Source organism: Branchiostoma lanceolatum, chromosome 5 (assembly GCF_035083965.1).
Source record: "Branchiostoma lanceolatum isolate klBraLanc5 chromosome 5, klBraLanc5.hap2, whole genome shotgun sequence".
Classification (NCBI taxonomy): Eukaryota; Metazoa; Chordata; class Leptocardii; order Amphioxiformes; family Branchiostomatidae; genus Branchiostoma; species Branchiostoma lanceolatum.
This window is the reverse complement of record NC_089726.1, coordinates 21,516,986-21,542,956: the sequence shown is the minus strand read 5'-3', so window position 1 is coordinate 21,542,956 and position 25,971 is coordinate 21,516,986. Positions and strand designations below refer to the sequence as shown.

Sequence of the window (25,971 nt, the reverse complement as noted above, 5' to 3'; positions counted from 1 at the left end):
CCGTACAGTGTACGGCTCCGTATTCGTCGAAAATACCTTACTTTCGGATTCTTCCGGAAATATTCCATATCCCAGTGCGCATTTAGTCGGATCCGTCAGTATCCGCCAAAAATACAGAAAATTTCCTGTTCGTATCCGTCAGGATCGGTGGCATTTCCGTGCAGTGTACGGCTCCGTATTCGTCGAAAATACCTTACTTTCGGATTCTTCCGGAAATATTCCATATACCGGTGCGGAAATTGTCGGATATCTTACACGAATCCGCATGTATCCGTCAGTATCCGTCAGTATCCGACACAAATACAGAAAAATACCGGTACGTATACGCCGGGAAACGAGGCCATTTCGTGCAGTGTCAGTTACACAAAGGTCTAAAATTCAACTCGACCATTGGGGGAAATCAGGGGCTAAAACGTGGCGCATTTTTCTTTACAAACAAACCTCCTAACCAAATTAAAGGACTTGGAATGGTTATTTAGGCTCCAAGAAACAGACAGACGATTATTCCGCTATCGCGATTGGGTTTCCTACCATAGCAACAACTAAACTGCCTAGATGTCACGAAAAAAAACTCATCAAGAACGGGTGTTTAATATATTAAAACTTGCATTTAATCGGAGTCAACTGGTTCCCCCTTGAGCGTTAAATCACGGTACTGAAGTGCCGACTGATGATTCGTGACAGTACTGCAACCTTTAAACTTTCGACAGTTCCGAGGCTGAAATACTGCCACGAATCATTAGTCGGCGCTTTAGTACCATCATTGAACGCATTAGGGACAGTCATGGCTATCATTATAACTACCTTTATTCTAACCTTGATCTAATTCCTATGTTACTGTTTAGGTTTGATTTTATCTTAGGCCACGGCAGGTGAAATGTACAGATGACGAATTTATTATTTTCTGAAAATCTATATGAGATAAAAAGCAATAAAAATTTAAAGCAATATGGGAGCAGATGTCATCCATACATAAAATGTACGTGCTGTGGCCATTGTATTACTAAGATGAATTGGCACCTCATGACATAAGTATCAAAATCAGTCGATGTGTCCTACAGAAAATATCTGCCGGCAAGCTAAAATATATATAAAGAGATAAAGTTCCGGTAGCTGATTGGCCGACACCTATAATTTAGTTACAAAATATTCTAACATCTAACTCGACCCTTGCGGGAAATCTGGCGCAAAATTATGCGGCTCAATCTTCTCTACAAATCAACTTCCTAACTAGAGCTCTTGTATTTTCCCCTCAGGCTTCCATTAGCAGACAGACGATCACTCTACTACCTCGATAGGGTTTCCTACCATATCAACCCCAAGACTGCCCAGATTTCACGAAAAATTTCACGAGTCAACTAAGCTGCCCTTAAGCGTTTAATCACGATACCGAAGTGCCGACTGGCGATCCGCGACAGTACTGCAGCCTTGAAAATTTTTAAAGTTCCGAGGCTTAAGTACCGTGACAAATTACTAGTCGGCGCTGTAGTACCATGATTAAACACTTCGGGGTCAGTCTTGGCTGTTATCATAAGAAGCTTTATTCTAACCTTTATTAATCCCTTTTTGTTTCCGGACTACTGAAGTCAGCAAAACTCAAGAACCTCTTGATGGATTACGATGATATTTGGTATGTGGGCAGGTGTTGTGAAGCCGAAATTTAAGGTGGATTTTGGGTGACCTTGGTACTGCAGCAGAAATTCAATTTTTTGTATCTCTTGTTTAGGTTTGATTTTATCTTAGGCCACGGCAGGTAAAATGTACAGATGACATCCACTGCAGACGTCAAATTCATTATTATTTTTAATCTATATGAGTTAAAAAATCAATAGAAATAGAAAGCAATATGGGAGCAATTGTCATCCATACGCAAAATGTACGTGCTGTGGCCATGGTATTACTAATTCAGATGAAGTACAGTCAATATGTATGAATAGAGTAAATCTTTATTCCATATCATACAAATTTTGAAAGACATAGTACATGTGACTTTTCCATACCTAGCAGTGTTGCAGTTTTGGTGCAGTGTAATCTCCAAGCAGAGGAGTGGGTCCGACTGCTTATGACGTGTTTTTAGATGTTTTTGTCAGGCTTTCTATTTTGTCCCCTTTTAGTTATGTCGCCAACCGTGTGTTGGACAAAAATGCCTAAACTGAACACGTTGAAAACAAACCGGACCAAAACCTCTGCTTGGAGTGTAGTGAGTGTCCCATCTGTTTATTTATACATTTAGGCAAGGCCCTCTGATGACCTGTTTTCGGGAACACTGTCGTATGTCCCATTATGAAATTCAGTGAATTTACTTTCCTTACTAATTGCGTAAATTAGCTCCTGATTTGCATAATTAGTTTTTGATTATGTAAAGCACCATCTGAGCTCTCTACATACCAAACATCACGACGATCTGTCGACCCTTCTCAAGTTATTCAAGTCCGAAGGTCAAAACAAAAACACCCACTGCAGTTACAAACAAGCAGCTAGGGGGCCCAAACTTACACAACTTACTTCCTGTGGCATGAACTATCTACCACATAAAAATCATGACCATAGCACTTTCAGAAAATATGCCCCAAAATTTTAAGCTCCCCTGCAGTACCTTAGCTACCCGCTAGAAGGCCCATTATCGAACTTGACCTTCTTTTCTGTAAACCCTACCCATCCACTAGATATGATATAGATCCATCAGCAGCTTCTAAAGTTATGCTGGCTACATACAAATACACATCCACACAAGGCCCGCTGCAGTACCGACGGAAAATGCCAGGGAAACAATTTTTGAACTTGACCTCCGTTTCCACAGCATCTACACACCTACAAAAAAACCGCGGAAAATCGTGCCGTACGATGATCCCGTTAGTTTCGCGAGCTTACAAAAACTCCGGTCACGATTTTCAGTGAGTTCTCACATCACCACAACGTCGTATTTTTGCATCATGGACGTTGCTTTACACTGTGATAGTGTTGTTTGAACTAATCATGTATTGAAATGACTAAATAAATTGACTTTCAAAATCCTATTTTTCGGACCCTAATATTGCTTGGGTTTCCTTCACACTTATATTGTCCACAAACGTGGCTATAGAGCCGTCTCCATCTGTACCTCAACGCTACGGATGTGATCGGCCGGTGCTTGGTGGTTCTCCCTCCGCCTGGACCGGCAGCGGGTGTCGGTGATGATCGTGCTGCGGGTCATCAGACTGAACTTGCCCCAGTCCACGTTCTTGCGAATATCGCGGTTGAAGAGTCCGTACACGATCGGGTTTACGCAGCTGTTGAAGTAGCTGAGCCAGTGTGCGATCGGGTACACGTATTGGTGAACAATTTTCACCTGCCAAAGGGGCATGTTGCCGAACTCATCGAGCATCCAACAGGTGTAGAGCGGCAGGTATGACATCATGAACAGCGTCACCACCACGATCAGCATCTTGATGACGCGTTTCCGCCTCTTGGGAACAGAGCCGATGAACTCTCTCCTTCGCACGGTGTCTCTGTCGCTGTTGTTTCTTTGCTGGAGACCTGCCTGGAACCAGATCTTCTCGGCGATGCGCATGTACAGGAAACTCATCACCATGAGCGGCAAGATGTAGATCAGCAACACCACTGTGACGGAATAGATCTTCTTGTACACTAGGTCCGGCCAGACCTCAAAACATCGGTCCATTGGTTGACCTTGAATCATCTTGTCCCGGACTTGGATGACGAAGACCTGGGGAACCATGACCACCAGAGCGGCGACCCAGATAGAGACCAGAACCTTCTTCATGGTAGCCATGTTCATCGGACCATCATGCGGGTACAGGATTGCCTTGTATCTATCAAACACAAATTGACCACATAATGCAACGGTCACATTTCCAAACCGGAGCCCGGCGACGGTGTTTGTGGGAACGAAAATTATAAGTGTATGGCAAGAAATATACACAAATTATGCTCATGATTGCTGATGTTTTGTGTGTTTTTTATCTTTTATATGATACTTTTCTTAGCCGTAGACTACCCAGCCGAGCACCTGTTTGAAACCATAGCAAAATATAGAAACGACATAATCTTCTTATACTTGATATAGCTATTGAAGCAAATATGGTGATGATTAAAACATACACCATGAACATCTAAATTTTAACATATATATGTTGACTTTGTGGATCTATGTACATGTTGAAGCGGATTGGAGACATACTGACCTGTCCGCAGCTATAGCGGTCAGTGTGTAGACGGAGGCTGCCACAGACAGACCCTGGATCAGTGCTGTCAGCCGACACATGAAGTCACCAAACTGGTACTCTGAATTCAAAAAAAATAAGTAATGAAGAAACTATACAGTGTGTAAGATATTAGTCTTATTTTCACAAGTTTGTAAGTTTGGGAGTTAAATCTTGACCTTACATGTATCGCAGATATTGCAGTCACAAAATGAGGGGCGGTGTAGCGACAGCAAACGATATTGAAGGATCTGCCTCTGTTTCCTTTAGATTGAGCAGCTCAATCTAAATCAAACAGAGCCGCAGATCCTTCAATGTCGTATGCTGTCAGAAGCAGGTATAAAGGGACGTGATGTGCATACAGTAATTAGCCTGCTATAACAGGTGAGTCTCTTTCGCTCTCTTTGGTATATAAAAGTTGCATCAGAGTAATGGCCGTTGTATACGATATGTCTCTGGACACAACTATATGAACCTATCACAAGATATTAACCTTAAATCCGCGAACACAACCTTAACACTTACGTTCTGCATACGTGATTATATGCTGCGCAGCATTACCCTCAACAAATCAAATAACTCACTCATACTTCGCAAGTACTTATTTGCTTTTTTCAAGATCAAGGTCGTCAGTCCTCCAAGGTGAAATTGTCACTCAGAATTGCCGGTGCCATAATGTAAGATCCGATACATTACGATGGTTAATAGGAGGAATACTACAACACGGGCACGTGGATAATAACTGTTTTTTGCTTCTCTTGAAATTGGCAATTATCTTCGCCCTATACATGCCAATGCCTAAAAAATAGCGACTTTGTACACTTTTGCTAATGCTTTTTTTTATGCGCACAAAAGAAGTCGTGAGGATATTGAATGTTATCGTGCAACTGCAACCCAGGGATTTCATAATCCCTCCATTTCAATCATGGCGGCATGGAATTCATCCAATCATAGCGCCCGTAATCTTCTTTCTGTAGACGATTTATATATAATCCTGTATTTGAGATGCTTTCCGTCCATCTTTGTACAGTATTATGGGTTCGGAGCTGTAGCTTCTCCCTTGAAAACATGCACGCATTTTAGATGAAAGTGGACCCTGTCGTCTCACTCGAATGCAATCGTCGTATAGCGTAATAGTTGGAGTGCTTGGCCCAGAATCGGTTACGGAAATAAACCCTAGACATGCCCCGATGTTGTGCCCTTGGGTCAGGCACATCTCCTCACTTCACTTAGGTGGACAATTAAGAGTACCTAGCTTTGGTTAGGGAGTTCCCTTCGATATAGGACGTTAGATGGAGGTCACGTGTTTTAGGAGAACCCAACAATTGAGTAACACCAATTTCATCTCTGTGATCTAATATCGCATATCACGAAATTCAACAACGTAATTTAGTCATTTGAGTCATCAATGCATACACGAATCCAAATCAACCGAATCAAGCTACAAGTGAGCTAGAGTATTTCGATTTTCACCCATGTAAGTACATAGGCATTTTAGACACACCGTTCCTCCTCCTTGCTGTTCCCAAATTTCCTAATTTGGTGCGTCTCATGGTGCTTCCACTGGCAACAGTCAATCATACCAAGGTTCTGTTTCATTCTTCAGCGTTATGGTCTCTCGGATGATGTGCATAGGTCGTGATCTCGCTATCGCAATAATCCCACAGACGTAAAGAAGGCGGCCGTTCAATTTGCTACAATTGTGTCTCAAAGCCAAGTCTACAAGGATAAGATTTGCCAAATCACGGTGTATAATTGGAGATATAGTGCCCCATTTTGACTGACCGTTTGTTTAGAATACCATGAACGTTGAGAAGAGAGTGTATTGCGTTAAAAAAAAGACCTTTTAGTTTTGGTATTTGATGGGTTTTGCGTATTGTTTCCTGTCATCCAGTTCTTGTTTCATGTTGTTAGATGTGTAGACTTTACATTTGCTTGCAATTTTCGTTATCGCTCATTTGATATCTTTCCAAAGTTCTTCAGATTGATGTCCATGATGCCTTCGTTTCTTCTTCAATGTAGCTTTACATTAAAGAGTAATGGGGATTGAAGTAAGAACTGAACAACTTCAAACTCTGCGACATCTTTGAGGCCTTCACCTTTTATTCCAGGCGTGTCTAGATCTAATGTAGATACATTAGGTGCTACAATGGCACCCGACAGAAGTCAGGTAAGTCAAGTCAAGGTGCTACATTAATGTCTGTCGGGATAAGGAGTTCCAAATACTATCCCAGAGTGTCTAATGCACTCTATCCCCACCTTCCTCTGAAGTTAATGCACCAGTACCCTAGGTGAAAGAGTGTGAGTTTGACAGCCGTATTATTTCTCGAGACGAACGTCTGGCGGCTCCCGTGTGGAAAATTGTTCTTAAGAGACTTGTAAAGCCATGTAGTAACGGTGTGTGGACTTAATGTGCCTCTACATTACCGGATAAAAGGTGTTCTAATGGCTGTTGTCTGGGGTAATGAGGGGGATATAGACTTAGGCACGATTGGGGCTGTATTCTTACGAAGCATCTGACAATGTTATCTTCCTTATTCAATTGTTGTTAGCTATAGATATGTTTATTTTTGTACATGGCAATAATCATTATTATATGTGTGACAGTACTTTAAGTTTGGGATCGTATTGTAAGCAGTGACACCTATATATAGCTAGCGTGCAGTGTGGAATAGTACAGGTCGGTATTGCCCTGAGGAAGGTGCCACACGGTCACAGAAGCGTCGGTTGTGAGTGTATGTCTTGGTTGTGAATGAAGAACCTTCAAGTTGTTAACGTCATCCAGTGATTCTCCAACCTGGTGAAACTCTTCACGGAGCCAGAGGTGCAGTTTGTCCACCGGCTCAACATCGTTTTTAAGTTCTTTATAAACCTAGTTTAACCTACTGACAAAAGAATGATGTTGTTCAAAAAAGACGGTTTGGTTCAAAATAGGCATGTAGTTAGAATGCGTATATCTATCGACTCCTACACGCCACATGTTGGTCTATTTGCTGCTCTGATTGCTAACGTTTGCCACAGAAACCACAGGGAAGCATTTGATGGTCTTCCTAATAAGGGCTATGCAGATGTCACCTTCCTAGCAGATCCGGTTGATAAACATGCCATATGCATTCTCTAAATCAGACTGGACAAATCTAGACCATGGATCATCAGCAATGTTACTGACAACAGGGGTCCAAATATGTAGCCTTGTGGTACCCACAAATTTCACTTGGTCTAAAGCAGAATTTACTCCGGTACGCGCGGTAATAGCAGTCCAATATAGCCTTTCTGGAAGGTAAATTTACTTACCGTACCCTGTGTGCTACCTTGTTTTCCCCCCCCCCCCGTGTACACTAAATGTCGGGCAGTAACTTTCTAGCGAGGTCCAATCATATGGCTGCTCGCAGGTCACCGAACGTCACCGACAATTAGCCAATGACGGTCGAGTTTTGGCTTGTTAACACCCCTGGTCTTATGTGAATGTCATCAACTCAAACCAAGCGCCTTTCAGTTGTTATTCCCACTACTTCCATACGTATACATCTAGATCTAGATCTATCAGTTTGTAAAGTTAACTTTCACCACCAAAACGCGAAGAGACTGAAGAGATGAAGTTTTACAGCTTCAATGGCGCTGCACTAGCGCTAATAGAGCGGTCATTGCGGGAGGGAATAGATCCCGACGAGGGTGAAAGTCTTCGAGTCGACCCAACATTTCCCACCAAAAGCAAGCTCTCAAAGACGGGCCGCGTACAGAAATGGAGGGAAATCAAGTCCAAGCTGGTCTTGGGTCAGGATTTTGTGGCACATTGTGAGGCCCCAAATCACCGACTGCCGGCGTGAGAAGACATTGAACGGATTTTCCGGCAAAGTCACCTAAGAACGAATCCAGAGTGCGACAGCGGCGCGTCTTTGATTCACCGGCCATGACGCTGGGATGGGCCAGTCGCAGGCATATGGCATTATTCAAAAGAGCCGATAAACCCGCTTTTGTTTATTATATTATGTATTACCTATGCATCTAGTTTTGTTTTTCCTTCGACACTGTATACTTACCTTTCTTTGAATCTATACAGGCGCAGACTATTGTCAGCCAAACACGAAAGCGACATTACTTCCCTGTATTTTCTGATGGCAATAAATGTTAAGTTTTGTATGTCACATTGTCTATCACCAAACATTATTTCCATACATAAAATTTAAAGAAAATGCATGATACGAAGTGCTACAGCTTAGAACTTTAACCATGCTAAAGATACTAAAATGCTCTCTCCGAAGCGTGGCGTTATGGCTATACTGCATTATCAAATATAAGGCGTTGTGTAGTCAGTTCGTGTCGATGTTTAAAACTTGTTCAGTGCGTAGTTCTGCTCTACATAAGCAGGATTAAAAGTCATGTGCTGCAAGTCACACGAAAAGTTACTTCGTAATGTATTGCCGCTATTAACAATGAACCAGTAATCGACGGACAAAGGGTGTGAAATATTCCTTCTTGCCCATCGCGTGCCAGTAGATTGGCGTTAATTGCCTACTTTGCATTTTAAAGGACTGGCTTTGTTGGCCGTCATTGGCTAATTGTCGGTGACGTTCGGTGACCTGCTAACAGCCATTTGATTGGACCTCGCTAGAAATTTACTGCCTGTCGTTAAGTGTTAGCCCCCCCCCCCCCCCCCCCCCCCAACGACCCGGAGGTCAAGGGACTAGGTAGGTACATGTAGGTAGGTAGGTGTGCTATACCTACACGTATGTATCTTAAAGGTTTTCGGTTTATCGAAAGCCTTGGACAAATCAATGAATCGTATCCCTTTTAACTCTCTGGCGTTCGTAGCTTCAAACCGATTCCCGGTAATTACATGACCCTCGGGGCTCTGAAACTACGTAAATGCAGGAGGCAGATTTTCACTTAGTTGTTGAAGCGGTTCTTTGGCGCATGGTCAGCCCTGACTTTGTTCCCATACTTTACGGACTCTTTCTCAGAAACGTATCAAAAACAAATCCGATGGAAAATTAACTTTAATTGAACACATATTCATGGATACATTGTCTATTCATTGTTTACATGTTATCAAAAAGGTTGAGGAGGTTTAAAGAAGTCAGCATTTCTTTGCGCGGTACTTGAATATCATCCTTGATCCATACGTTTTCTGAATTGTGTCCTAAACTTGTGTCTTACTTTGATGTTTTCCTGCACAGTGAAAGAGCACCGAATATGTTTAATATGACGAGCAACAAGGTATTTCCGTGTACTCCATGCTGCTTTTCAGCGGGGTGAATTGTAAACCTTTCTTTCCGCGGGGTTGAATCCACTGTGGGTCAATCTAGGGTCATACGTCTATCAATAAACCTTGCACTTATGCGCTCGTGGCTGCACAACGATTGCCCATAATTACATGTAGCTGTGTTCATGCCTCATGGATATGATGAGTGCCCTGGTATGGCCCTGGATTGATCCACATATAGTTGGCTTTGAACGAAGTTTGGGGTGACAAGGCAGACTACAGGCAAGATGCTAATTGGTTCATACTTGTTGAAGTACTTCTCTAGTCAGCCTTAACTTGTTTCCATACTTTGCCTACTTGTTCATTGCTTTAGATATATAAAGATTTTAGAAGACGTTTATATCAATTAAGGAGATACGTGTGTATTGCATATATTTCAGCTCTTTACCTGACAAGTAATGAAAGTTACGTCTTAGGTCAACATAAACGCAAGCGCACACTTTTTGATGGCGGTGGACCCAGTCGTCTCACTAATGCAATCGTCGTATAGCGTAATAGTTGGAGTGTTTGGCCCAGAATCAAAAGGGTACGGAATCAAACCCTAGGCATGTCCCGATGTTGTGCCCTTGGGACAGGCACTTAGCACGAATCCCCTCACTTCACGTAGGTGGAAAAACTAAATCGTACCTAGCTTCGGTTAGGGAGTTCCCTTGGATAGGACGTTAGATGGTGATCACGTGTTTTAGGAGAACCACATAATTGAGTAACACGAATCTCATCTCTGTGATCTAATATCACATATCACGAAATCCAACAACGTAATTTAGTAATTTGAGTCATCAATGCAAACACCAGTCCAAATCAACCGAATCAAGCTACAAAGGAGCTAGAGTTTGTCAATTTACACCCGCGTAACTGCATACACAGCTTCCTCCTTCTTGCTGTTTCTTAAGTTCCTAATTTGGTGTGTCTCATGGTGCTTTTACTGGCAACTGTTCTTGCGTAACGTCTTTGATCAACACATTGTCTGGATTGTGTCCAAAACGTGTATTACTTTGAAGTTTTCCGGCGCTGAGGCGTACAGAGAACCATTGTGGGGAACATGTTACGACGGGAAACAACATAACGCGATTAACGGCGTTTAGACCACGCTGACTTGATCATAGGATGATATCTTCACGCGCACCGATTCCCATTTCCAAAAGAAATGTTTGCGATCATGCTGTAAATCGTACAAAGAAGCAGCGAAATGAGCAAGTACAAAAAATATCGGAGAACGGATACTAATGCCATACAATGGCTCTTTTCCTATAATAAAATGTACTAATTTTCTTAGACTAATGACTTACTCATTGCACAAAACGTATTGCTAGCCATGGTATAATTTTCCAAAGTCCAAGGAAATGCGAAAAAAAAAGAAATTTTTCTAAATTATAGTTTGGTATACCATGTTCTGTAAGTTTAGCCTTCCTGATCACTTAGATTTCTTGACAAATACCAACCTTTTTTTCGCACGCTTTCACATATTTTGCAGTGACCAGAGGTTGTCATCCATGTAAGCAAATTTGTACATCCTTACATTGCGTTCCAATCAATGCTGCTTTTCAACGAGTTAACATTTAAAAGTTTTCTTCCCATGAAGTTGAAACGAACTCAAATAAACCCGTGTAATATAGGAAGGCCATTTTGGATTTATACACACTGGAACCGAGCAATTTACACTAATCCACGCCAAATATCAATAGCAAAGTCTGATGTATTTCGCGATTCATTCAGCTTGTTTACTATCGCCTTACCTAAGGTGGAGCCTTCCTTTCTTTGGACTTCTAAACTTATCACATATCTCTGGAGATAATCCATTTTCCAATAAAACTAATCTTGGCTCAAAGTCAACGTCGACAGAGGAAAATTAACGACTAGATAACGGAGACGAGCTGCAAATTTCAAGGACACCTCATGATTGGTTGGTCAGCACTGGTGAACAAATTTCATGGACTACGTGGCAGGGTGGCAGATAATGGCGGGGTGTTCGCCCCAAAGCAACAGGTTTTGATTTCGAACCCACTGACATGCCAAGTTGACGTTGTGGCCTTGGGAAAGATATTTAACACAAATTTCCTCACTTCACTCGGATGAAGATGAGTACCTAGCTTCGGTTTGGACGTCCCTCGGATAGGGAGAGCCACACTTCGATCACGTTAAAGAACACATCGCACTTAACGAAAAGAGTAGGGTTTAGTAGATCTGTCCGGATATACAGCTTGTACTCTTCAGTACAAACCTGGTGTGGTACTCCATTCGGCGGTTTATCGGGTATGCAATACAAAAACACATTTATGTACGCTTTGGGCTACTTGCTGTTACGGAGAATTTCGTCAACTCTTTGAAATCAATTTCAAAACGATAATATCGGAGAACCCGAAGAAGATTTCAAGGTAGAAAACATGATATCTATGGCGGTAGACGTGTAATTGTTTTGTGCCACTGCGTCCTATCTGAGCTGTAAACGTGTTTATTGAAAGAGAACAACTGACACTTAACGGTTGAATTTTGAGCTTTGGAAAATATTAAAATCAATATTCCTTAGTTCAGGTCGGCTGAGTGGAATTTTGAAGATATTGATATACAATGAGCAATATTTGATTTGGGATTTCACTACCCATAACTTCTTAATAAGCTTACAACATGGAAATTACTTTCACTGACCAATAAAATAAAAGATCTAGTAAACAGAATAAGCAGTGACCAGCCAACAGTGCTCTTCTTGATATCCAGTAGGCACAGCCAAGTACTACATTCGAAATATAAACCACTCGCCACTTTTGCAACGGTCATAATTCAAACGGGTACCCATAGACCGCCACATTAAAAAATGTTATAGAAGTCTTGTCAAGAATGTCTGGAACGCAAGTGTGCATACCTCGGGGATTACTGGTGATGCATAAGTGGACCTCTTAAAGTGACCTTGTCAACGTGACGCTCTTCGGGTACTTGTCGGAATCTTAAGAGTTGACATCACATTTCAAAGGCAATTAATCCACCAGAACTATCACAACAAGTACTCCGAGCTATGCATGGAGGAACGTACTTATTTCTGTACTTAAACTACCTCAAGGGTAGATCAAGAATGGTTCAGAACTATGTAACCGAAAGAAAGATAGTGACAGTTGACTTTAATTGAATGCGTCGGCCTGAAAGCGTTGATACTGGCTTATGACAAAATACCATATCTAAGCGTTTAAGCACATGAGCCCCGGGATAAGGATGTGCGTGAAAATTACTTCATCAACACCATTCAAGGTCAACTACCTTCTCTGTCAAAACCCGAGCCTTCATGGAAAGGCTGACCTTGGATCTGCCAATCATACAGCCACAAATATACGCTATTCAATAGCCTTAGTCGCTGCAAGTTTCTTCTCATAGATGATGTATTACATCCGGCACAACGAGCAGACCATAGGTCTAGATCATTTACGCCAATGGAAAAGCACGTCAAAGCTATATGCATGTCTGTCAGGTATTATTAACGTACATTCTACACAGAATATATCTCACTAGAGTTAAAGCAATTTACTAGACTCCTACATCGGTCCTCCCAAAGAAACATGAAAGTGACTGTTTGAGAAGATTGTTTGTAAAGATCAACAGTTATCCTCAAAGCATATTAAGGTATATTGCAGATCAGTGCACGGTCCAGACACAATTTTGAAGTTACATGCTTTCATCTGTTCTGAACTCAAAGGTTGATTTATTAGTCAATGATAATAGCTTGAGAAGCCCAGTCGAACCATTAAAAGAAAATGAGATAAGATCAAATGAAACTGATCAAAATCAAATCACATGTATAATAAAGATAAGGAATTAAATTGAACAAATAATGAAACAAGAAATTATATAAAGCAAACCACGAATGAAATTCTTTATCTAAGATAGAGCAAAACAAGATAAAATAGAATAAAACATAATGAAATAAAGTATTCACTTTTTTTCAAACTTTGCCGCCATTTCTGCAGTTTTCCCACTTTTCTTTCATGAGCTGAATAAGTCATAGTATAGTTGCTGTGATGAGGGGAATCCTTCCGAATGGTAATCGTGAGGGAAATATATGACGCTCGCCGGTGCCACAAGAGTATTGAGCTGCAATTGTATTGTATGTTTTCCTGCGTGCAGTAGTGTATCTTCTCTTTTTTGTAGAAAATAAAGGTTAACTGTAATTAGGGATGTTTGAATTCTCTATCCATGTCAAAGGCAGAAGCAAAGGTCTTGGTAAAAATAATCCTGTTTTCCGATATGAGGCCGTGTTAGACTTGGACCACTGTGCCCTAGCTGGACTGGTTTATTAAACACAAACTGCTCTTGGACTAATCAGCTAATATTTGATAAACAAAGGTCAGCTCAACGGAATCATGATGATTTCAATATCTATAAAAAAACGGACCACACCCAATATTCAATGTCACATGGAAGTTTACCATGCATCTACAAACTTATACACTTCCAACGATTAATCAAATGGAAATAAGAAGCCAATAACCACATTCTTTATGCTAACAAACAAACAAACAAACAGACAAGCAAACAAATAAATAGAATACATTTTCAGGTTATGTCATCATCGTTCCAGGGCGTTATCACTCCTTTGGAGGAACCCCTCCCTTGTCAGACTCAAAGCTTTTCGATGTCTAGCGGTTCTTGGCCATGTAGGGCCCAGGTGTTTTGTCACTCCATCTTATGTAAGTCATAAAAACTATCAAGTATACAGGAGAACGTCTTCAGAAAGATTGCCGCAAAGGCAAAGCAATCACAATAGAACGGAGTCATCATACAACTAAAAGAAGAAAGACAGCTGGTTTTGATCAAATGTGACAAGTTGACAGTGATGTCTTGGAAATAAACCAGAATGATAATACTAGACCCAAGCCCCTAGGATACATCAACCGGGTGTTCATCTGCAACCGGGTAAATTGTCAACAAAGATGCAACGACTACCCTTATCTAGATCTATCTAAGCATGAGCGTAAATACCGTAAAATAAACCCCGAGAAGACAATTTCAGGGAAATTCGCGAGCATGTCATGAGAGATATACTGATGTCATTGACGAATAGGATACGTGCTGTGACTACTAACTAAGATCCTCCTTTACCTACGATTTCTTCTGTAGGATATATTTATTCACTGATACACACTGATAGAGTCAGCAGCCGTACAACCATTTTCAAACCGATTCACCGCGTTTGTCCCACATCACATTTAGGGTGCAAATGGGGTTTGATATGTAATTAGGCAGGGGAGGTCAAACCTCACTTACCCGATGACACAGAAGATTTACATCACATTTCATTTTCAATCGGATATATATACATACACACAAACGTTTGATGAAGCGTACTAAACCGACACACACTACATTGAGCGGTTTCAGTTCAGGAAGATAGCACTTACCTACTAGAGGCAACGAACTATTTCGTAAATCTGTTTGAAAGGCGTGATGATATACTCGTACCATGAATTTGTAACCACACAAGCAGAAAGTCTTATCGTCTGCAAGCAGTCGAGAATGAAATAAAGGGCACAACTCATTTTACACAGGAAGTGAGCATAGTGATAGGAAATGGTCGATCTCACAGATGCCGTGTCGGCGAGGGCTAGTGGTGATAACACCGATTAAACATATTACTTGAGGTATGAGCGGCTTACACAACTCTCCTTTCGACATGGGTTGAGATAACTGATCAGGGAAATGTACAGAAGGGCTAGTAGTTGTTGTGATAGTGGGAACGCCTCATGTTATCTGACCGGAGCAGCAGGGGTCATTACACCCTGATGAAGGCAGCCCACATCAGCTGAAATGTCGATGCGGAAACTCGACTGTTGCTGTGGTGCAAAACCTTTTACATTTTCACCGTGATGAGTTACAGACGTGATCAAGCTATTTACTGCTCTAATATTTTATTTGTTATCGCTTCGTGGTCAAATGTTCGGGTTCTTGATTTTAAGACACTGGACAAAGAAAGCTGTCTCATCTACAGATTTGATTTGATTTGATATATACAATTTGATATACAATATACAATATACAATATACAATATACAATATACAATATACAATACAAGAAGCTACAAGGCACATGTATACTGCAGCACTATGTGAAGTCGTTCCTTTCGCTGCTTTCTGATTCTATTAAGTTTCATCTGTAGTGCGCGGCAGGTAAGTACCATCGGATATCAACTCGGCTGTTGCAATTCCACGGATACTCAAATTAATTACAAACATGAATTTCTCAGGTTCTTCTTTAAGCTCGTTGAATGTTTCCAATCTCAATTTCCTGTTTTTAAACTTCAGAAGAGATGCTGCTACAGTAACAATTAGTTCAGTGCTTAGATTAGTGGCCCCCTGCGGCCCTGCACTGATCGAGTTCGTAAAAAAAAGTGTCCCAGCATCCATTAGAAACAACGTCATATCTAAACTACCTGCGAGCGTAGTTTATTGTGTCTCAGTCGTCAGTATAAAAGCAAGTCATCAGTTTGATTAATTCACATGCAACAAGCAGCAACGCCAGTACAATGCTTCTACTCGTACGTACGTCGCTCTCAGGGACTGTTCTCCCTCTATCTCTTTAATGAAACGCGGAAGGGGCATCAATGATAAGGGACAAGTTATCCAGCATCAGTACTTTGGCTGTCACATCCATCTATACTTCATCATCACCTACGGCAGGTGACTGTCGCAGACAAGTCACTCACCGACCTCCGGAAGTTGGGCGATCAATATTTGTGGCGAACAACCAGATTCTGCTTCCGGGAGATTAGGGAACATAGAAGATCGTGGGGGTGGGGGGGGGGGGCGTCTCAGGTCGTTCAAGCGCGCGCGGTACACAATGAAATGACGAGGCTTTAGTAGATGTAAATCTGAAACAAAGGACAGTCGATGCCAGAATGCTGTTGGGATAGTGGCATACCTATTGCTGTTACAGTAAAATATGACGCAAAGCCCATTTAGAAGGGACGGTTCAACCGGAGTGTTGTTGGCGGCCGCGGCTAGCGGACGTTGGGAGCGAGCCAAAGCTAACAAGGCTTGACTTTTGACGGCACATTTGTTGCGAATTTCAAGGGATCTGTTGAGGCAAAGATCCCTTGCCTCAACAATGATAAAGTCCTACATTCAATCTGATATTTGTGATTGTAATCTAAGCTAGGTGTTAGCTAGGAGTCGTTCCGGTCCCAAAACAATTTGTCAATGGTCTCGAGGTTTGGAAACTTGGATGGCTGTAAAGTTTGGCATGAAGAGACCGATTGACCAAGTAACTATAAAACATTGAATGAAAACCATTTTTGTTCGCCCAAAGTGTGGGTACTCCGCTGTGAAAATGTACCAACCTAAGACAGCATGTATCATACATTCAATATCAGCTGCCATCCGTTATACCCTTATTCCACTAGGACGGCGCTCTCGCCGCGCGCTCTCAGCGACCTAAAATTTAACAGAGCGCTACACGAATTTCATAGATAAAAAACGAATTTTTTTTCGCTTTGACTTGGTGTCTTTTGTTCTCTTTTCAGCTATACTTTAACACTTTGCATGACATTCCAATTATGAAATTAAGGATTAGACAAATTCGATATAGGTGGCCGTCTAGTGGACTGGGGGCCTTAAGACGCGAATTGATCGTGACAATTCATCTTCGTCGAACCACGCGGCTGTAGCAGACAAATCACTCACCGACCTTCACAAGGTCAGCAATGAATTTCTGTCAAAAACTTTTAAGTCACTACAGGACACTAACGATTGTGTGGAGTATCGAGTTGTGGCGACACACTACCAATGTTTGAGGAGAGACTAGCTCTGCCTGGTCATCTTTCTGATGCAAAATCAACCATGGCTTCGAAACGAAGCATGCCTTCAGCTGGAAGACTACATATACCTTTTTGATGTGCAGTTTTTGGTCGGAAATGGTTAAAAACGACATCCTACATTATGAATATTCCAGCTGTTGACAGTCCCTGCATCTTTCACAACTCATAAACTAGATTTAACAGTGAAAAAAAGTCTGTCTTTGTATGCTGTAGACATTATGACCACTGCTATTGCTTTAAAGACTTTGACCAAAACTAATTTAGAGCAGACGGTCATTTCGGCGTGAAGCACCAAACTTAACTGCACATCAGTAGCACGTTCCGATCCATCTGCCCGATCGATGGTTTCTAAGTGTACTAATTGTCTCGTTGCTGTGGAGGATTAACAATTAACTGTGACGCTCATTAATTTTATGGCATAAGATGCTTCTGGATTAGTTCCATCTCATTCGAAAACAGGTAGGTATCAGGAACTGTCCCCTGTATAGCTTCTTTATGTTCGCTAATAGCCTACATCTCAAATGGCGATTTTCTACGGATGTCCTGGAGTGTGTATTACTAGATTAGGTTTTAATGGTCAGGTTTGGTTTCAGTCTCAGAGCAATTTCCCTAAGATGTCTGGAAGCTCTGTTGGATCAGGAAGTAATTTTTCTCATTACCCTTTCGGTAACATACCCATTCAGTGAATAATAGACGTGTCTTCTTAGAGCGTGGAAAGCAGCGGGGCCCCGCATCGTCGACAGATGAAAGCTGCGATGATGATGATGATGATAATAATGATGATGATGATGATGATGATGATGATGGTGATGATGAAAATGTAACGTATCTTATCTTTTCTGATGTAAGTCTACAACTCCCCTTTGCTGACTCAAAGCAAGTCGATCTTTAGTTAAGAGCAGTTTCCATCCAACATACGGTTAAATTTGAAAGACGTGATTTTCATTGGAAGGTCCTAAATCGGGTTTGGCAACCGGCCTTTTGACTAACGGTGGCAAGTAATTGTGCTTACCTCGCGTATATCTGAGCTTCGGAATACTAAGATTACATTGTATTGATAATTTCAACTGGACTCAAAGTTGTCTCTCTTCATTTTTTGTTTTGGTTAGAAAAACTCTGGCTATAACTGTTCAACTTGCAAAAGAAGTCCATCGAAAGGCACAAGAGTAACAGTCGATTATGACTGACGGCCGCAAGTGACTGATGGTACGTAGGGCCGCGCGTTTGACAAGCGTTCGAAGACATATATCACTGATTCCACCGGGACTGAAAGAGATCTTCCTTCATTAATTCTACTGACTTGAATATGGATGTCTGGCTTTAGCTTTAAGACATGTCCTATCCAACACGTGGTGCTAAATCAATTCTAGCCTCAGGCTGTGAAACCAGGTGTCCACATGAGATTGCATCTATATGTAACACCCTTTTGGCTTCGTTCAGACATTTGAATTCTAATCTGAATGATAATTTCAACAAGATGAGAAAATTGACCTGACCCTACCGCGAGCCTAACTCTAACCTATCCGAAAAACTCCTCCAGCTAATGAATTTGTGTGTGAATCTTGTGTGCGAATGTCAATTGCAAATAAATATTCTGTCCATTGTCCGTATTTTTTCAATCAATCAATAGTCACTGTACTGATTCTTTAAACTGACATAAGATGTGTAAATTCAAACACTGTCATGTCTTCGACAGTTTCGGCTATCATCTCAATGTGGAGTACCATTATTCATATAGCTAAACGTACTTTCAACATGTTGAATATTACCCAAACCCTCTTCTTCTTCTAACAATTATCTTGGTGCTTTCAATATAGACTTAAGGACCCCAACTGTAAGGAGTCCAATGTATCATGCTTTTCTATTGAGGAGCAAATTGACGTGAAAGGAGTTATAACTACTTGAGACATCCACCAGGTAATCCAATACCTCCTCACGGTAATGATAGTGTCTGGTCTCATCTGACTCAAGTTGCTTTAGAGAGGGTGTCATGGAGAAGTGGAAATGAATTCCTGTCAATTGAAAGCAGTAAATTGCCAAGCCCGACGAACCCATACATGTCTGAAAACACTGAACTTAAATTTGTTCCAATACTAACATAACTCTTTATACCAATCGCACTTTTGCCAAATTTACAGAGTTTTACAGGGTTTTACGATGTTCATAGACACGTGTAAAAGGGATTTGCCAGTCGTAAAGGTCACATAAAGAGAGGATAAATGTGCCCTATTATGCTGACAGTGTTCTCAGTAGACACAAGCTTTCTCTTTTCTTAATGCTCGGCTGAGCATTATGTCCGGCTTGTGCACCATAAATTGGTCCCGCTAACGCAATCGCTAGGAACCTTCTCGCCCCTTTTTACTGCCTCGTAAGGAGGAGTGATCCCGCTGTGTATCCCTATGCGGAATACAGAGTGCACGCAATCATTTTTTCACGTCCCGTAAGCTCGCAGGCAGCTACACTCTCAGCATTGCCGCTGCATCAACTTGCTAATGGACTTTTTTGTCCTCTACTGTCATGTTGTATGTCTTTGTATATCCCGACTGTAATGTGTAAATATTGTGTAGACCACAGGAAGAATAGCCTCTTATGAGGCTAATTGTGGATCTAAATAAAACTCAAACTCAAACTCCACCTTGGCACGGGGGTACGTGCAATCAGCCTAACAATGATTGGAAAATGAAATATGAACGAAGTATGATTGGAAAACTACGTTATGTTTCCAATCGCTCCTTTTGTCTCCTCATCAAGAGCCTCGCATCTATGGTTGATTAGAGTGACTCGCGACAGCTTGGTCTCAACTTCAGAAGACGTAATCCATTGCCATTGTGGCTCATTATATTCTCCTACTTATCTATAAGACTTGCTTAACTCAGCAATGTACAAACCCCTTCTTGAGCTTTGACCATGTCTCCTCCAAATTACCTACTAAAGACACATTCAGCCCAACATTTAGGATTCTGTATTCTTGTGCGGTACTCAGGCCATCATTTGCAGCGCGCACGGGAAGTAAACCAGGCATCATGCCAATTCTTGTTGTCGGCGTCTCCCCTTTTCAATTCATCACCTTTCCACCTCGAAATAGGTTTTCTAATAGAGTACGACTCGTTTATTATTCGTAGCGTACGAATCATTGCAAATGTACATACAACAACCCAACACTTAAGTCTGTCTGGACGTGGTAATGATGTGACCATGAATACAAACATGAGGCACTGTTTGGTGAGTGGAATCTACCTCGACGGCCAATGTCATGTAGCCGGGGAGGCGTAATGGATTTTGAGGCAACCATACAAAACGTACCGTCAAGACAAGCAGGGGGATAAAGCAAGGTGGCAAGGCATGTAAACTTAACGTGCCAATGCACCGATAGATATATGTCTAGTAACCCTTACGTGCAGGTGGTTTCTTTGTCGTACTTGGTCATGGCTGCCCCATTTACCACAAAATGACGACATAAGTTGATGTGTCTTCAAACTTTTATCAGATATTCAATCTCACTAAGCATATTGTTTGGTACGATAACGACAAAGTATTCCTAATATCACCACACTTAGCAGTTTTGACTGTACTTTGTGGACTTAAAGGGGGAAAATGTGGATCCAAACTTGCTGGCAGTTTTGGCTGCGCCTTACTTGTTATCATTTTCTCGAGCATGATTGAAGAAATAAAGACTAACAGACCCCGCACGTTTTCAATCGGAGCCGTATGATAAATATAAGGCTTTACTGTCCAGAAATTATAGTGCAAACGATAATGGTGAGAAATTTCGATCGTTAAGTACCCCACACTACAAATTTTCATAGCAAATCACACCAACTTTGATAATAAAATAGGCGCGTAGATGACTGTAATTTGCTGTTTTTTCCTTGAGAAAATATCACTAATGTTATCTAAAGACAATCCAATAGCTGCAACTGGAGATTACCTCCGGACGAATCAAATGACATCCATCACTCTTCTTCAGCGTCACTGGGATGAACTGGCAGAATGAATCCATTGTAATGCATGCGAACATGACTGTAAACTATTCTGCCAGGTACATCTCATAGATTCCTTCTGCCAGTTCATTCTGGTGACGCCGAAGAAGAGTGATGGATGTTACTCGAAACGCCATATCTTATCCAGTTGTAGAGATATTATCATCATCATCATCGTCGTCGCCGCTTTCATCTGTCGACGATGCGGGCCACCACTGCTTTCCATGCACTTCTGTCCAGTGCCTGCCTTCTCACTCCTTCCCAAGTGAAGCCCAGTTCCTCCAAGTCTCTCAAGACAGTTTTCTCCCATGTAATTTGTTGACCTCCCTCCTTCTTTTCCCCTGTGGTACCCAGTTTAATGCCATCCGTGGGAGGTGTGTCTCTGGCATTCTTGCAACATGTCTCAGCCACCTTACTCGTGCTCTGCGCACCAAAGTAGACAAACAGGGTTGACCCGTTCTCCTGTGCACTTCCTCGTTGGAGATGTGCTGTTGCCATCTCACCCTCAGAATGGCTCGTAACCACCTCTGGTCGGCAACATCAAGACGTTTTTCTTGTTTCACTGTCATTTGCCAGGTTTCTGAGCCATAGCGTACTGTCGAAAGCACACACGAGTTGTATATTTGGATTTTGGTTCTGAACTTTATGTGTCTGTCCTTCCATACTCTTTTCTGCTTTGTAAAGCTTGCGGCTCCAAGCCCAATTCTTTTCTTTAATTCCACACTGGCGTTATTTCCTTTGGTTGCTGTGCTGCCTAGGTTGGTAAACTGCGGCACTTCTTGCAAGTCTTCGCCATTCAGCTTCAGTGGAACTACTCCAACCTGGTTCAATGTCATCACTTTTGTGTGTTTTTTTCTTATGCGTAGGCCTATTGATTCCCCAGTCCCAGGTATCTGTTTTCTCCTGTATGTTTTGTCTGACTTCGCCCAGTAAAGCCAGATCGTCGGCAGGTCTTCTAGCTGCCCACGTCGTGACCATGGTATGCCCTGGTTTCTACCTGAGACGGATCTCATGAGCCAGTCAATAGCAAGCCCGAAGAGTAAAGGGGACAGATTGCACCCCTGTCGTACTCCCGTAACGACACCAAACCATTCTGAGAGGTCACCACCGTCTAGCCTCACCGCACACTCACACCCGTTGTAGAGTTCCTTAATCACGCGTGTTAGTTTCTCGGGGATGCCATAGTACCGAAGTATTGACCACAATGTTGGTCTGTGAACGCTATCGAATGCCTTTTCAAAGTCTACGAAGTTGATAGTAAGGGGTTTCTCGCGGGCAGCATATTTTTCCAATATATAGTTGTTTTAGATATTGTGTATTATTCACGCTACTTTGGAATTATTTCAGAATTTCTTCAAGGTTCTGTAAGAAAACATCAGACCTCAGGCTCGGTCTCGCTGAAATGTGCTGAATACTGTTGCCAGTCTTTACAACTTGGTATGGTTGAAAGTCTGACACCATCGTTGTTTTCTTCATTTTACCCTAACACCTCAATTTCTTACCAAAAATGAACGACAGCGTTATTATTGGTTGAAGACACAGCATAACGTGTTTTTTTGCGACAGGCGTAACTTCCGTTATATCCCCATTCCACTAGGACGGCGCTCTCGCCGCGCGCTCTCTGCGACAAAATTCAACAGAGCGTTCAACGGATTTCATAGAAAAAAAAACTAATCTTTTCATGACTTGTGTGTTTTACTGTCTTTTCAGCCATGCCATAATTCCATTTATGAAATCAAGGATAGACAAATCCGGTTATCCGGCTCATATCCACTCAACGTCGTTCCCGATGAGATCTCGCTGCGACCTTATGCTTGGGTCACATTTCCGAACCGGGGCCCGGCCGGCCAGTCTCTGGGAGTGTTAAGTATGATATAAAAGGCAACGAAGGGCACAAAATGTACCAAACATTATTTAAGAGCATTGCTTGTGCATATTCATTGAGATACGCTTTGATTTTGTGTTTCCGCAACAGCCCGGCCGGGCCTCGGATGGAAAATGTGTAATCCTTACATTGACTTCATAATTGAGAAACTCATGTAATATGTAAAAGAATGACTGAAAAGACAACAGAAGACAAGAGGCATAATAAAATATTAGGTTTTTTTAATCTGTAAAATTCGTTGGGCGCACTCTAAAATTTTAGGTCTCGGCGCGGTCGCAGCGAGGTCGCCACCCCAGTGGAATACGGGTATGACAAAGACTGACAACGGTTTTTTGCACATTTCAATGGAAACGCGCCTATGCCAACTCGCTCAGGCGTAAACGAAGTATTACTTGAACTATACATATACACGCTACGCACGCCCGTGTAATAAAACTGCCTGTGCAAGGGTAGATGCCTAAGTATGTGATTTTCAAGAAGATATTTGAGGACAAACTTTCATAGCGGGTTTTTTTCGTCCACTAGTATGCCATGAACACAATAATTTCTGCTTGGGAGCGACATGAACACATCTTAACCTCAGTGCTGCCCCTTGACAGTAATTGACTTTGTTGTTGCACGGCGTGAATCCATTTGCCTTTCAATTAAACATTCCTTCCGGGAACGTCTGGATACAATTGTCATCAATCTTCTACCTATTACGCCTGGGTGCTTTCTTGTTGAATAAACTGAGACATCAAGTAATAATGTCAATTGAAATGCTGTAAAAAAAGCTGTTGCGACATTATCGATTAGAGTTTGGTGTGAGGAGTGCTTAACGCTTGTTTCGCTCATGTTAGACAAAAGACGTAACGTTGGGTAACATAAATTCGCGGGGTACTTAAATTCGCGATTTTTCGAAAACGGGGTATTTAGGGATATGTGCTAGATGCAACATAAGTAATACCGCTAGAAATGCAAACCTGACAGACTAACGTATTCAGAACACTGTCTGAAAAGCTTCGATAAGCATGCATTAGAAGGCGACGAGGTCAAAAACTCTCCGTCCCTTATTGGAACAGTCTGAGGGCTTCGTGGGAGAATTACACAACATGGTTGTCGGCTGGTTTATAAGAAAAATGTCACATCCGCTTCCTGCTAAACACAATTATTTACAAGACAACTTATTACAATCTCTTTTGCTAACCTGCAACTGGATTCTAAGTGTGATCAATCACAAAAACTCCTCTCTGTTGCTACAACCTGCGGCACGTGTATTTTCCCGCCGCCATATTGTTAACCAGAATCCTGTTGTCAAGCAGACGACAAAGGTTTGTGAGGAACACTTTTTTGTCTAAATGTTGCGTGTGATAGTGGACTGAGGAAGATATTTTCCTCAAAGTTTGCTCCTAACACAACAAGGAACACATGGACATCGTAGTATTGCCATTGCTACGGCATCCAGCTAACTTTCCATGAATAATGTAACGTTACACGTTGCCCGATGATGACGATGGGCCGACTTTGAGTGAAGTTCTACCGACTCAACACACGGGTTGTTCCCGAACTAGCCTGATGTGTGCGGTACGGCCGTTTTTTCGTGTATTTTTTTTACTTGGACACGTCTATATCCATAGCACTCTCCTCAAGCCAAGGATGGAACGAATAGCTACTGTATAAAATGTTATTAGCGGTAAGATATTCAAGACGAATCTTCTCTCCCGAAATAATGTTCACACCTGTCCGACAACACCGTCATTGTGCGTGCGACGGACGGTAGTTTCAAGTTGAAATATTATGGTGTCAGCACGACTAGAGACAATATCTACCATATATGTGATTAGTGCAAAGATAGTACATGATACTGACAGAATAATAGAAAAAAAGGATGGTTTATTGTTCTGCTAGATTGATTTCAGTGAACCATTATCGGAAAAATGACGAATTTATGTTACCCAACGTTACATACAAAAGACCATTTACTGTATTACAGACCGTTAAAACTTCACAAGACGGCCAAGACATACGCGTACACAAATCTGGATGATCAGATTTCCTGAAGTATCAATGATCAATTATTCAAATCTAAGAGGACACATCGACGGCAAAAACATATTGGTTTAACACACTTGTTGCGACGCTCACATAAAACTGCAGACCTACAGATAAGAAGAGAAAAAAGTGCTGACTTACCGACCAAAATGTGCGCCACCAGTGTGAAGGGCATACAGAAAATCGCTACTAGCAGATCGGCAGCAGCCAGGTTCAATACGAAGTAAAACGTGGCGGTATGGAGTTGTCGTGTTTTGGCCACCACCCAGCAAACTCCAAGATTACCGAGCACACACAGGATAAACACTAAACTGTACACGAGGATGTAGACGGCGGTGATCAGAGAGCCATGTTGATATCTACTCCAGGCCGAATCTTCAGTCGAGCTCGCGTTCTTGTTTGGGGAAACAAAATCATCTACGAACGACAAGTTTGGCCAAGTTATGTTTACGTTACGAGCCATGTCCATTCTTTTAGGTATAACTACAGACGAACGTCTAAAATAGGGAGGTTTGGGGAGACAAAAATGCTAGTGTTAGAGATACGAGCATCTGCCCTCAGTTGAATCTGAATGAACTATCTAATGCGGCTATATTTATCGGCGCACGCGCAAAGAACTCTGGGTGAAGAACTCCAACCCGTCAATCATCTATTATCTATACAAACGTACACAGAGAAGCATGTTAGGGACTTTTGGAGAAAAAAATCCCACGTTTGTAAGTAGAAATTATCTAACGTTCAATCACAAGCCTAATAAGACAAAGTAAAAATGTTGTCTACGACCCCCAGTATCATACTGTTGGTGTAGCATGTA

General features: G+C 41.8%; 1 protein-coding gene across 1 annotated transcript; it reads right to left on the bottom strand.

Annotated features, from left to right (window-relative positions):
- Positions 1–3,076: 3,076 nt before the first annotated feature.
- On the bottom strand, positions 3,077–25,705 carry LOC136435969 (neuropeptide FF receptor 2-like). The gene is made up of 3 exons (XM_066429678.1): positions 25,299–25,705; positions 4,185–4,284; positions 3,077–3,812 (listed from the first exon to the last, which is right to left on the bottom strand). Exons 1-3 carry the CDS (start codon positions 25,624–25,626, stop codon positions 3,077–3,079), a joined length of 1,164 nt encoding a protein of 387 aa, XP_066285775.1. The 5' UTR covers positions 25,627–25,705.
- Positions 25,706–25,971: the final 266 nt, after the last annotated feature.